Source organism: Rhamphochromis sp. 'chilingali', assembly GCF_963969265.1.
Source record: "Rhamphochromis sp. 'chilingali' genome assembly, chromosome: 22".
Classification (NCBI taxonomy): Eukaryota; Metazoa; Chordata; class Actinopteri; order Cichliformes; family Cichlidae; genus Rhamphochromis; species Rhamphochromis sp. 'chilingali'.
Window position 1 is genome coordinate 30,891,116 of NC_137950.1, and position 14,391 is coordinate 30,905,506.

Sequence of the window (14,391 nt, forward strand, 5' to 3'; positions counted from 1 at the left end):
GTCTGCAGACTGTGTCTCCACACATGTGTCTCTGCAGATATTACAGCAATAAAAAAAAAGAAAAGGTAAATGGCCTGTATTTATATAGCGCTTTACTCGTCCCTAAGGACCCCAAAGCGCTTTACACATCCAATCATCCACCCATTCACACACTGGTGATGGCAGCTACATGTAGCCACAGCCACCCTGGGGCGCACTGACAGAGGCGAGGCTGCCGAACACTGGCACCACCGGGCCCTCTGACCACCACCAGTAGGCAACGGGTGAAGTGTCTTGCCCAAGGACACAACGACCGAGACTGTCCGAGCCAGGGCTCAAACCGGCAACCTTCCGATTACAAGACGAACTCCCAACTCTTGAGCCACGATCGCCCTTCATCAGTGGGATTCAAACTCCCACTGATGTCAGAAACGCCTTTTTAACACAGTTGTGTTAAAAGTTACATCTAAAGGATTAAAACGTAACAAAAAATGTTTATTGTGGTGAAGGCCATCCGCCACGAGCCCGCCGACACTCACCTCCACAGCAGTAGTGCGTGTGAGTCGCTCGGACCTGCTGCAGGAGACGCTCCATGGCCTCGATGTGGCCCCGCCTCCTGGGTTCCCGGCCATCGCTCTCCCGCCAATCTGGACAAGGCACCACAGGACAAATGAAGGAACTGAGTGAATCTGCGAGAGCTCCAGTCACCTCAAACGTAAGCATTGTAACGTGCGTCGGCGTGGACTCAGGTGCAGCTACCTGCTGTTTTCATGTGCAGACTCAGACAGCTGGACAACTTTGAAATGACGTTTACAGAAAAAATAAAGTCTAACGTGTGAGCAGAGACAGGAGAACAAGAACGGCTCCGAAAATGTGTTTGTGTGTGAGACGCTACAGAATGAACTAATGGATGTCAAGCATCTTTAGAGGTGTAGTCGTGCTTTCACTCTGTTTAAAACAAACACCCACACACTTTCTGTCCTCTGCTTCTGACATATGCGCGCGCGCACACACACACACACACACACACACACACACACACACACACACACACACACACACACACACACACACACACACACACAGCTCAAGGCTGAAGCTCCAATGTGCAGGAAAAGAGAAAGCGAGTCGTGACAGAGCGATGAAATTGATTTTCCCGACCCGAGGACGTCAGAACAGGATGTTCACACGATTCACAGCGGACGCACACTTCAGTCACGACCACAGGAACAAACCCTGCAGGTTCACACTGCACGAACTTCCTGTTTTATGTGACAACATTCGGACTCATGTATTTGTGCTTTGTCACACGTCACGTCATCCCGGCTCTGCTGACAGCTGATCCTCGGCTTCGTTCGGGTTTTCCTTGATCCCTGCGGGTTGTCCCAGGCCTCTGACTGTGTGTAAGGCAGGTCAAAGTTCAGCCGAAGAGTCCGCGTGGCCCTGTGAGCGTCTCTGAGGTCACCAACAACATCACATTGTCTGCTAACAATCTCCTTGTTCTTCCATCGTTGGGATTTTGAATCTCACGTCTTTAAGCTCATCCAGTCACAAACTCTCCAAAAATGTAACAAATGAGCGAGTGAGTAGTTTATCAGTTTCAACCGATCTCACCTTTAACTGGTCTAGAAGGAAACCAAAGCTAGCCTCCTACACGTATATCAGCATCTAGTTACTCCCTGGAGAAAGTAATCTGTTACTGTTGTTTGTGGGAGGAGCTAGAAGTCATTCTAAACCCACAGGTGGCGAAATATCTGCAGCCTCACATGAAACATGCCCTCCACCTGAGCGTCATATCCAACCCGAGAACATGCGGCACGACCTCGCCTGTCGTCAGCTTGTGTTTCACTCGCTCGTTTGTGGTTTTTCTGCAACTGCAACAAACCAATTTACCCCACCAAGTCAATCTGCTCTCTGCAGGCCTGTAACAGTGGCTCTGTAACATTTACATGATGCATTATTCAGCAGAGGAATATAAAACCAGGCTGAAACAGCTGCTGCACAAAGAGGTTAAACTCCAGAGTCACAGAGAAGCTGCGAGCTGCTGAGATGGTGAGGTTAATGGAAAAATATGGAGAGAACTTACTGGATGGAGCAGCAGATGGAGGGAGGGAGGAGGCGGGCGGACCCCAGCCCTTCATGTTATAAGCCGACACTCGAACGTAGTAGAGCCGACCCTGAAAAGTAGAAACCCATCTGTTAGAGTGAAGAGGCGAGTTTGGAGGAAAGAAATCACTTCTGGTGAAAATAACTGCATCAACAAAAGTATGTGGACACTTCCACTGTTGGAACTGCAGCAGTGTGTCCACATACTTTTGTCTTTTTATCCTGCCTCCTGTTATTAATGTGTCAGGACGGGACTGAGCTGTTTCTGGCTTTTTATCCCTCAGATGTCGGTTAATGTGATGACTCCCACTGAGTGCTGTGAAAGCGTCTGCACAGCTTTTTCACCAACTCATTTGTCTGCTTATTCATGCATTTAAAGCTGGAACATTTCCGACGTGCACGTCTGAAAAAGTTTTCTAAAGGTTTGAAGAGGTTTCTTTTTACTGTTTTATATCATCAGGACACTTTGTGGAAATAAACCTTTGCTGCTGTAAAAGTTCGTGAAAGCATAAGTGCTTTAACATTTGAGGAAAGTTTCCTTTCAAATGTCACTCTGCTGCTTGGTTCAATTTGGGTTTTAATTGGAGCCCCTCGAGCCTGTGTGCTCCGCCCCCTTCTGTTCATCCACACAGACAGCAGCTCAGAGGAGGTCTGCAGAAAAAACCAGCACTGCCATCATCATCATCAACAGCCGACTGCTCGCCTTCAGCCAACGTAACGAGGACACGTCTCCACGCTGGAAACATCAGAACGTCTCCACAGAAAACAGTCGACTCCACCTGAGCAACACGAACAACACGTTTACTTTCAGGCTCGCACTGAATCAGCTGACCTCATCCAATCAGAGCAGGGTGCAGCTTTTTCACCGACAGCGGCCTCGATCCCTGAAACCGAACGACGGAGCCTCCGTTACATCAAACTAATGACTTTAACCCAATATCACTCAGGTTTCTTTAAACTCGGCCCCACCCTCAGCAGGCCCCACCCTCAGCAGGCCCCACCCTCAGCAGGCCCCACCCCTCAGAGGTTGTCATACCTCTTTGCAGCCAGTTTCATGCTAGCAACCAGCAGAGGAACATATATTTCCTGGGTGTGCAGGCCTGTGAGACTGGTCTCTACGTGCACAGACCACCAGGCCGACGTTTGTGCCCACCAATAAACGTTAAAAATCTTTTTTCCCAGGAATTCAAACGTCCTGCTGTCGCTGCTGTGTCTGTCTAATTAAATGTTTTTAACGCCATGTGCTGAGATATTATCAGCTATCATTAGCTCCCTACCTTCACTTTGCTCCCTGGCTACAAAAACACCACCTGCACCACCTGCACCTGTGCTGTGTTCCGGTCACAGCTCCTCGCAGCTTCAGGCTTTCTTCCACCTACACAAACAGGCCCCCCGTGGCCCCCCCATGTGTGTGCCCTGCAGGTCTAATCCTTCCAGGACAGCTGAGTACTTAAAGGCCTCCGAGCTCCTCGTGCGGCTCGGCCCCGACTCGATGAATTCAGTATGTAAATGAGAGCTGTGACGTTCGAGGCCCAAGAGCCTCGCCGGCTCATTATTCGCCCTCGCAGCGTCTCCGGCCCTTTCAGCCTGCTCTCTAGTTCAGGGCCGCCGTGGAAGTTTGTGAAAGCCGCTCGCTGATCTAAATGGCAAACAGCAGCTGTGGTTCGGTGTGTGCAGCACAGCGAAAACAAGTCTGCATCACAGACGCCGATCAGCCAACGCACAACGCAGGGACCGCGCAATGACATCACCGAGGTCCGAAATCACGCGCCTGCTGCAAACGAACACATGCATCACAGCGAGCGGACAAACGTGCAAACGACAGACCGACCTGAGCGACAGCAGCTTCGTCGTGACAGAAACTCTATTCAATCCTTTTTCTGAAACTGTGAACTAAAGCCAGCGGCAGACAGGTGGATGTGCGGAGGAGGGATGCTCTTGTTACCGTGGTGAGGCTGCTGATGGTGCACTTGAGGCTCTGCAGGTTATCCAACACCATCTCTCCGGCGAGCAGCGAGAAGTCCTTCAGGCAGCTCCATTCCACTGCGAACACATCGACAGACGCAACGTTAGCCTCCTCATCCCTGCCTCTGAGCACCACTTCCTGTTCCTCCGTGTAACCACGACAACCTGAGGCATCATCTGAGAATAAATCTGGGGTTTAAATCCAGAAGCTTTAGAGTTTAACCGTGAAGTAAACCTGTAAATTAACGCAGAACAACCTTGTTAATTTATCGTTTTAAATGTGGTTTTGCAGACCCAACATGAAGTCTTCAGTCGAAGCTTCACCTCGAACATCGAAACCTAAATGATGGCCTCACCTTTGACCTTTTAGTCTCTCAGACAGGACCAGGCCTGTGTGCGTGCATGCACATGTGTGTTCACCTCTGTACTTGGTCACCACAGTGGAGTTGAGACACTGCGGTTCCTGGAAGGTGACGGTCAGAGTGCTGCTACTGCTCACGCTCAGTCGAACCATGGACGGGGCCTCCGGGGCACCTGAGCAGGGGCACAGAGAGGAGGGTGAAACGTGTGTGTGTGGACCGTGGCTCTGACTGTTTTCCAGGTAACTATGGCAACATGTGATTGACTTCCTGTTTCCTGCCTGACGTCTTCAGCAGGTGTGATTAGTCGCTGTGTGAAGCCTGCAGAAGGACCTCAGTCGAATCACCCTGACGTTGCTCTAATGAGACCGTGAGTTCACCGCGCACGTCGTTCACGTCTCGATCGCAACCTTTCTGTTTTATAGCTGGTTGTGTAAATCCCGCCCCCTCTGAGCTCTGGGTGTAGCAGCTCTAATGTTGACAGGAACACCTCCAGCTGAACGTGTACTGCGCTCCGAATCTGCTGCAAAGGTCACGCGTGTCCCCATCAGGCTGTCTGAGCTGCCACACACACAGGAAGCGACGGCAGGAAATACACACTAAGGAGGGCGGCGTGCGGACTCACGTGCGTGCTGGAAGCCCGTCCTCATGCGTTTGTACAGCTTGCACCTCCACTCCCACGCCCTCAGCTGTTTGTCTTTGTGGCAGGCCTCCAGCGAGAGGCCGTCCCTCTGAGCCTGAGCCGCCAGGTCGACCGCCCGCCGCTCCGCCTCCAGCACCAGAGAGTTCAGGTGAGCCTCGCGACTCTCCACGCTCACGACTGCAGGAGAAACACAGCAGCTGGTTACAGACAGCAAACTGCAGGAGGAGCTTTCTGCTTCTTCACATTTTACCTGTGCTTCACACAAACCTCCACCCGCTGCACCCATTGTCACAGTTCACAGCCAGTGTCGCACTAACTGCTGAACGATCTGCGAGCGTTTGATTAAAGCTCAGACGAGCGTGTTTGGCTTTCTCGCTCGGTGGGCTGAATGTGGCGTCGTGTCTCCTGTTAGTGGAAGAAAAGCAGCTTGTGGAGGAGTTGGAGTTCGTCTCTGTCAAGGCCACGGCTCACTCGTCTTCAGAGGCAGACAAAAGGAGATGCAGCAGAGAAAACCAAACACGGAAACGTGTTCTGAGCGAGCGCAGAGGGACCAAAGGTGCAGGGCGGCAGAAAGACGGGAGAAAGGAAAGAAAACTTTCTCTGATCGATCGTCAGGTCTGTTATTAAAGCATCTGTGCTGCATGTTTGTGCTTCGGTGTGTGAGCGGCTACATGCCGTGTGTTTCAGCTGCCTCTTATTTAGCACCAAGGACGAAATCAGTCGTATAAAAATAACTTCAGCTGATGGAGCTGACGATGAAACAAAGCTCTGGGGAAGCAACTGGAGAGTCCATCACAGGGCGGGGTTTTCAACGGGCTGTGCAAAACTCTTGAGCCACATTTTGCACAAATGATTCATAGGTCAGAGTTCAGAGGCTTAACAAACAAAAGCATTCTTCTGAAAATGAAACACTGAACACGAGAGGAAAAGCAGCAACGTCTGAAGAAAACCTCTGAGATCTTAGGATGAGACGCTTTTCTGTCCGAGCTCCTTAGACTACGATGAGCTGGATGACTGAGAACCTTCACAAACAACTGTGAAAGAAAGCTTCAGATCTGCTGCTCGCGAGTCTGTCTCCTTGGAAGCAAAATACACAGAAATGAGGGGTGGCTCAAGATTTTTGCACAGTTATAAAACCAGTGAAAATCAGGTCCTAATGAAACCAGTTGGGTTTGAGCTGTAAAGTCCAGGATCTAGTTCTAGAGCCCACAGAGGAGCCCGAGGATGCATCAGCATCATCATCATCAGAAACAACGACTGGCATGTTTTTAGAAGACGAGCGTCATGTGTGGACTGTGGAGCCTCTGAGGATGGAAACATTTCTTTTTCATGCTCTGACTGATGTTTCCCCTCCGCCCGAGTGAAGAGTGGCAGCAGAGCAGTGGTATGAAGTCTGACGGGCGCATTCATCACCAGCACAGCTCTGTGTGTGTTCCTCCACGTTTGTCACGGTGAAACGCTCCGCGAGCTGCCAGCCCGCCCAAACACCGCCGCTTTACTGCGACGCCACTCGCTGCCGTCCAGTTCTCAGTCACGGACCGTGACAGCAGCATAAACAAGCAATCAGCAGCAAACAAGAACACCCTCACACACACACACACACTCACTGTGTGTCTCAGTCTAACCTGCTGCATGCAGAGATGTTATGAAAGCGAGTAAAAATGAGCCGTGAGGAGAGATTTCAGCTGCTGTCGACATGTTCTGAAGTCTGCACAACAAACCAGCTCATCCAAAAAATAAAGCCGAGGATGATTTACGCTTCAAGACCTGAGCACAGAATTATGTGACGCTTTCAGCTCCTGAAACTGTGCTTCACACTCTGATAGGACAGGCTGATGAGAGCAAAGAGCATGAAGTCCAGCTGTCAGAGTGTAACGTCCATCATCAGTGTCCACGTGAAAGCCCACGAGTATTCACACTACAGCCCACGAGCCACAAACGGACTTCAAAGATGTCTGACAGCAATGACTCTGCAACAAAGTCAATGATTCGATACGCAGAGTCCAAAACTGATGAGCGACACCACAACAGCTGAATGAGTTTGTGGCTGTTTAACATTGAGATAGAGATGCAACGATACCAATTTTTTCAAATACGATACCGATACTTGGATCTGAGTACTTGCCGATACAGAGTACAAAAACCGATACTTCTACCACACACACACACACACACACACACACACACACACACACACACACACACACACACACACACACACACACACACACACACACACAAATGCAATGAATTGAAAGACAGGTTTTATTTTATTCTCTGCCGATAAAAAATAAAATCTTAATAAAAATGACCACAAAAAAATTTCAAGTGAAAAATAAGCACTTCTGTTAAATTATTGCAGAGTCTCCACATTGTAATTTAAATATCACTGAACTATTGGCACTGTCTCGAGCTTTCAGAATAATAAATAAACACTTCTGTTTGGAATAAAATAAATACAAATTAGGTTTGAGAATAAAATAAACTTTTAAATTATTGCAGAGTGTCCATATTGTAAACAAACAAACAAACAAAATAACGAAAGTATTTGGCACTGACGAACTCCTCATCTGCCCGTGGATCATCAGTTCACTGTGACGTTAAACCGAGGACTGACATCGCGCACACACTGCTGTCTTTACCTCTTCAGAAAGTTTTGGCACCATTATCTCCCTGATGTGTGGGCGGCTGGGAATTTCATATTGTGACTTGAGTACGCTGAGAAGACAGTGCAATCCTATGTTTTCCACGACTGGCATTGGCTGGTCATCCAGAGCGATAAAATGAGTCAGAGCCTCTGTTATTTTACCTGCCCGTGGATTTTCTCTTGACATTTTTCATCACTTTTCCAAAACCTGAGTTAAAGTTGGCTGTTCCGGTCCACACTGCTGACATTTTGTTTAGTCTAGCTACAGCAGCCTCCAGTTTCTCTTTTTTATCTGGAGCCGCCAGTCTCACTCGCCTAACCCTGTGCCTGTTTAGCGCGGGATGTCCCCTTAGTGGCCAATCTAAAAAACTACAACAGAAATGACATGCCACCCTCTGATTAAAGAAATAAGTTAGTATCGGTTCATGGTATCTGTTAACTTTTACGAGTATGAGTACACACACATTTTACAGTATCGGTCCCGATACCCGATACCAGTATCGGTGCATCCCTACATTGAGATCAATTAAAGTGGAACAGAGCACAACAATAACAAGGAGTGTGAGTTTGTTCTGTGTGTATGAACAGTGGTGCACCACAGGGCTCCATGCTGGGACATCTGCTGTTTAACATTTCTTGCAGCACGTTAACACAACACGTTAACGTCAGCTTCTATGCTGACAACTCTCTCACTTCACTGAGTTACTGGTTCTGTCACTAGTAGCTATAACAAACCAGTTACTACCGATGGTAACCAGAAAACCCAGGAATGTCATGTTCTTCAGCAGGATGACGCTACACTTGCTATAAAACCTGCAAACTGAAACATTCGTGTTTAAATCCTGTGTTTAAATCTGCGAGAGTAGATCACTGTGATGTAGATCATGTCTCACAGACTCCAGTAAACAAACTGTAGAAAACGCTGACCTTCAGCAGCAGAGCAACAAAGAGTCATGACTTACTTCTTAAGACGCTTTGGTTAAAAACACCACGAACTGTGTTTTTAGTGCCAACAATGCTCGCTGATGATGAGCGGTCTAATCTCCTGGTCCTGACGGTGTAGAGTGGCAAAGGTCTTCACCACCATCTTCAACCTCTCACTGCTACAGTCTGTCGTACCATCCTGCCTGTGAGCAGCGACCATCGTTCCAGGGCCCAAGAACACGGTGAGCTGCTTGAATGACCATCGTCCACGTGCTTTAACAGCCATAATTACCAAATGTTTTGAGCAGCTCATCATGTCGCACATTAAAGCTGCCATCCCTGCAGACCTCGATCCACACCAGTTTACATTCAGGGCAAACAGGTGGACAGAGGACGCCATACTTACAGCTCTTCACAAAGCCCTCACCTGGGCAGTAGTAACCCCTGTGTGAGAATGCTGTTTGTGGACCAGCTCTGCCTTCAACACAGTTCAACCCCACAGACTGGTTAATAAACTAAGCAACTCATGACTCAGCAGCTCACTGTGCAGCTGGATACTGGACTTCCTGAGCAACAGACCCCAGAACATCAGAATGGGAGAGCACACCTCCACCCTCATTCTGAATGTGGGCGTCCCACAGGGGTGTGTCCTCAGTCCCCTCTTATACTCACTTTTCTCCCATAGCTGTTCACCAATCCACACCAGTAACGCCTTTATAAAATTTGCTGATGACAGCACCGTCATAGGACTGATCGACAACAGCGATGATTCAGCTACAGAGAGGAGGTTCAGCATCTGAACACAGCCGAGACCAAGGAGATGGTAATCGACTTCAGGAGAACAAAGCGATCTGAGCACTCCACCCTCTACATTGATGGAGGAGGCAGAAAGGGTAGAAAGCTTTCCTCGGAGTCCACATCTCGGCCAACCTCACCTGGTCCACAAACATCTCCCACCAGGTAGGGAAAGCACAACAATGGCTGTACTTCCTCAGGAAACTGCATCAGGCCCAGTTACCCCAGAGTCTGCTAGTAAACTTTTACCGCTCCACCATCGAGCCTTCTGACCTCCTGCTGCACACTCTGGTCCAACTGCTGCACCACGGAGGACAAGAGGAAACTGCAGCGGGTGGTGAGGGCAGCAGAGCGGGCAATCGGCACCTCACTGACCCCCCTCAGAGACATCTACAGGGAGTGCAGAATTATTAGGCAAGTTGTATTTTTGAGGAATAATGTTATTATTGAACAACAACCATGTTCTCAATGAACCCAAAAAACTCATTAATATCAAAGCTGAATGTTTTTGGAAGTAGTTTTTAGTTTGTTTTTAGTTTTAGCTATTTTAGGGGGATATCTGTGTGCAGGTGACTATTACTGTGCATAATTATTAGGCAACTTAACAAAAAACAAATATATACCCATTTCAATTATTTATTTTTACCAGTGACACCAATATAACATCTCCACATTCACAAATATACATTTCTGACATTCAAAAACAAAACAAAAACAAATCAGCGACCAATATAGCCACCTTTCTTTGCAAGGACACTCAAAAGCCTGCCATCCATGGATTCTGTCAGTGTTTTGATCTGTTCACCATCAACATTGCGTGCAGCAGCAACCACAGCCTCCCAGACACTGTTCAGAGAGGTGTACTGTTTTCCCTCCTTGTAAATCTCACATTTGATGATGGACCACAGGTTCTCAATGGGGTTCAGATCAGGTGAACAAGGAGGCCATGTCATTAGTTTTTCTTCTTTTATACCCTTTCTTGCCAGCCACGCTGTGGAGTACTTGGACGCGTGTGATGGAGCATTGTCCTGCATGAAAATCATGTTTTTCTTGAAGGATGCAGACTTCTTCCTGTACCACTGCTTGAAGAAGGTGTCTTCCAGAAACTGGCAGTAGGACTGGGAGTTGAGCTTGACTCCATCCTCAACCCGAAAAGGCCCCACAAGCTCATCTTTGATGATACCAGCCCAAACCAGTACTCCACCTCCACCTTGCTGGCGTCTGAGTCGGACTGGAGCTCTCTGCCCTTTACCAATCCAGCCACGGGCCCATCCATCTGGCCCATCAAGACTCACTCTCATTTCATCAGTCCATAAAACCTTAGAAAAACCAGTCTTGAGATATTTCTTGGCCCAGTCTTGACGTTTCAGCTTGTGTGTCTTGTTCAGTGGTGGTCGTCTTTCAGCCTTTCTTACCTTGGCCATGTCTCTGAGTATTGCACACCTTGTGCTTTTGGGCACTCCAGTGATGTTGCAGCTCTGAAATATGGCCAAACTGGTGGCAAGTGGCATCTTGGCAGCTGCACGCTTGACTTTTCTCAGTTCATGGGCAGTTATTTTGCGCCTTTTTTTTCCCACACGCTTCTTGCGACCCTGTTGACTATTTTGAATGAAACGCTTGATTGTTCGATGATCACGCTTCAGAAGCTTTGCAATTTTGAGACTGCTGCATCCCTCTGCAAGATATCTCACTATTTTTGACTTTTCTGAGCCTGTCAAGTCCTTCTTTTGACCCATTTTGCCAAAGCAAAGGACGTTGCCTAATAATTATGCACACCTGATATAGGGTGTTGATGTCATTAGACCACACCCCTTCTCATTACAGAGATGCACATTATCTAATATGCTTAATTGGTAGTAGGCTTTTGAGCCTATACATCTTGGAGTAAGACAACATGCATGAAGAGGATGATGTGGCAGCTTAGATAACGTCACTACAGAAAAGAATATCGCCCATATGGTTTTCACTGCCCTATGCATAGCCAAGAAAACAGTCCTCATGAACTGGAAAAATAAAAATAATCTTAATTCTAACCAATATAGAAATTATCTATTAGATTACATTAGTCTTGATACAGCCTCTGCCACCACATCAGATCAATTGCTCTGGGCTCCTTTGATCAGCTCCATCACCTAGTGGGGGTGGGGGGTCATAGTTTGGTCCCGCCTTCACTGTTGTGATTGGTGTGGGGGTAGGGACAGGCTTAGGGCGTCGGGGGGTTCCCTGGAGGCATCTTCCTTGGGGGGCTCAACCCGGGGTAGCGGTCATGTCCGGTTGGGGGCTCTTTTGGCTCTCGGGTGACTGTTTCCTCGTGGCTGCGTGCAGCGGGGCTAGGGGAGGGTCTGTGCTGACGGACGTGGGTTACTGACCTGGTAGCCTGGCTGCCCCTGGGTGGGTCCGGGATGGGCGTGAGGTTCTGGGGGCGCTCCGTCTCTGGGCTGGGGCCCTGGCCAGACCTCGGGGCCTTGGGTCCTGGTTTGTGTGTTGCCGGGGTTGTGGGCGGGTGGGTGCATGGGGGCCCATCCCTGGCGCAGGGTGCCGCCGGTGCGTCGAGCCACCTGGGGGGCTCTTCAACTGGTGGGGGAGATTGTCACATCTTGCAGGAGCTTTCCTCTCCTCAGGAACTCTCTGCAGGAGGGGGAGATACAGGAGAGGTGGAGGAAGATCTCAGCCTGGGTGTTTATTGTCTTATGTAGTCTGGAAGATGAGTGGATGGTGGGGTGGGTGCAGTTTTCTCTGTGGTGGGGTTGGGTGGACTGTCCTGGGCTCTGTGGGGCCGGGGGGCGCTGCTGCGCTGGGCCCCGGTCTGGATGGGCCTGGGCCCCCTTTCCCTGGTGGGTCGCGGAGTATGGGGGTGCCTACTGGGGTCAGCGGGGGAGCTGGCCCCAGGGAGGGGTCACTTGCCCCCCCCTTCCTTCCCTCCCCATCTCCAGCTGCCTCCCTCTTCCCGCTCCACCACAACCACCCACACATGCAGGACCTTGGAGTAGGGGTGTGTCACCAGGGTGCAGAGGAGGCCACCCCCCCCCCCCCCCCCCCGTCCCCTTCTGGCTGCCTCTGCCTCAATTTTATCCCACAACTTAGACATTCACATTACTCACACTCTCATTACACATACATATAGGATCTTGGGGGTGGGCACGATACACGGACTCCAAAAGACCATCAGGGTGTACACCCCACCCCTGGCGTCGTTGCCCACCTCTCAATGTTAAATACACGTAGACATTGAGGGCTAGCAGGAGGGACCATGCGCTTACCTGCTGCTCTCTGGCACGTAGCTCCATGCCCTCCTGGGTTTTAAATGCACCTTAGAACACACATGCATCAACACTACAATGAGCGGGCGGAGGGAGGTTTGGAGTCTTCACACACCCATTCTCTGCGACCTGCTGGAGCGGGGGGGCTAGGAGGAGGAGTTGGCCGTCCGACTGCGGTCTGGAGTGTGGGGCCTCCCTGCTGCTGCGGAGTCGGGGCGGTCTGCCCCTCCCCACCGCAGGGAAAAGGGTAACACCACCTGGGTCTGGGTGCAGTTCCCCCCTCCAGGGGCAAGGGTACCTAGACCCGGTTTGTAGAGTACGCTTGGGGAGTGTGATCGTGTGTACAGCGTTTCTTTATGTCTGTCTCCACGTTGGTTGAGTGTGGAGTAAGTGCATATGAGAGCATGAGGGTGGGAATGGATGTTTGTGTCTGTGTGTGCCTGTATGTCTGTGTCTATATGTCAGGTTGGGTATCAGGCGCCACCTCTCTGGGGACATCTCAGGCCCTCCAAGGTTTGGAGGCCTATCTCCCCCCACCACCACTTCCCCTGCCAGTGGCGGACTCCCTCAGGTGTCAGTGCGTTGGTGGTTCTTTGTGTCTGGGGGTGGGCGTCCGGGTACACGCCGGCTCACTCCTTGGCAGCCGCTTATCGGGGCCTGGAGCCTGGGGCTCGCTCGGGCCACTTCGGAGGTGGGGTGCCCCCGGCCTCTCGGCCTGGGGCTCGGTCACTCAGGCACAGCTGGCTGCCGGCGGAGCTCACGGGCGCGTCACTGCAACCCCCCTGGCGGAGCGCGGCTGCTGAGTGAGCCCTCATCTGGGACTCTCCTCAGCTCTTTCTGGAACAGTGGCGCGGCTGCCCCTCTGTTGGTCTTCCTTGGTCTCTTGTGTTCTGGGGGCCTCTGGATGTCTGGAGTTTTGACCTCCTCCATACCTGCTTCATGCCCTGGAGGACGGGGCTGTGGCTCCCCACACTCCCTAGCAGATTGTTACATGGAGAAACCTTTGGAATGCAAGCATGCTGATCCACACAGGTATGCACACAGGTGTACACACGGGTATTCACAGACGCGGACTACAGCTTTCTTGGCTGCTGCCTCAAAGCACATTGTGCGCTGTCTATCTTGCGTGCTGCACAATATCGTTTATTATTTAGTATCTACTGATATCTACTGCTAGCTAGTTTATTGTGATGGTGCCGTTTTTTTACTATGTTGCTCTTTGTTGTTTGCTTTCTCTTCTGTTTTTTTTCTCCATACAGGTGACCCAGGTGTTTTGTTTGTTTTTTTTTGTTTTTCTTTCTTCCCCCCCCTTCTCACCGTCTCTTCTCCCCTCTGGTTTTCTTTCTCTCCCTCTCTTTCTTTCATTCTTTCTCCCTGTCCCCCAGTCATGTCTGTCCCGTTTGTAGCAACTGAAAATAAAATAAATTCATAATTATAATAAAGGTCAATCAAATGGACCAATATGGCAAGGCCACGATGATCCACTTGGTAAAATAAATCCGCTTGGCATCTTTCTTGGCCTTAAGACAACAATTCTGATGCTAAAGATCCAAACGGGACACAAAAGAAGAAAAAAAAAGAAAAAAGAAAAAGAACAGGATGATGTGGACAAAATACTCATTTGCCTAATAATTCTGCACTCGCTGTACATATATGTATATATACATATATATATACGTATATGTAGAAAGATATGTACAAGTTATACATACA

The 14,391-nt window shown here is 49.7% G+C and overlaps 1 protein-coding gene across 5 annotated transcripts in view; it reads right to left on the reverse strand.

The window, feature by feature from the left end:
• The window catches only part of ankfn1a (ankyrin repeat and fibronectin type III domain containing 1a), a 106,127-nt gene that overhangs the window by 17,724 nt on the left and 74,012 nt on the right, over positions 1-14,391 (reverse strand). For all 5 annotated transcript variants that reach the window (XM_080873260.1, XM_080873259.1, XM_080873258.1 and 2 more), the window contains 5 exons: positions 5,035-5,229; positions 4,471-4,584; positions 4,031-4,128; positions 2,066-2,156; positions 519-626 (listed from right to left, as the gene is read on the reverse strand). In XM_080873260.1, the coding sequence (XP_080729386.1) occupies positions 519-626; positions 2,066-2,156; positions 4,031-4,128; positions 4,471-4,584; positions 5,035-5,229 (606 nt within the window). The remainder of the gene's footprint in view (positions 1-518; positions 627-2,065; positions 2,157-4,030; positions 4,129-4,470; positions 4,585-5,034; positions 5,230-14,391) is intronic.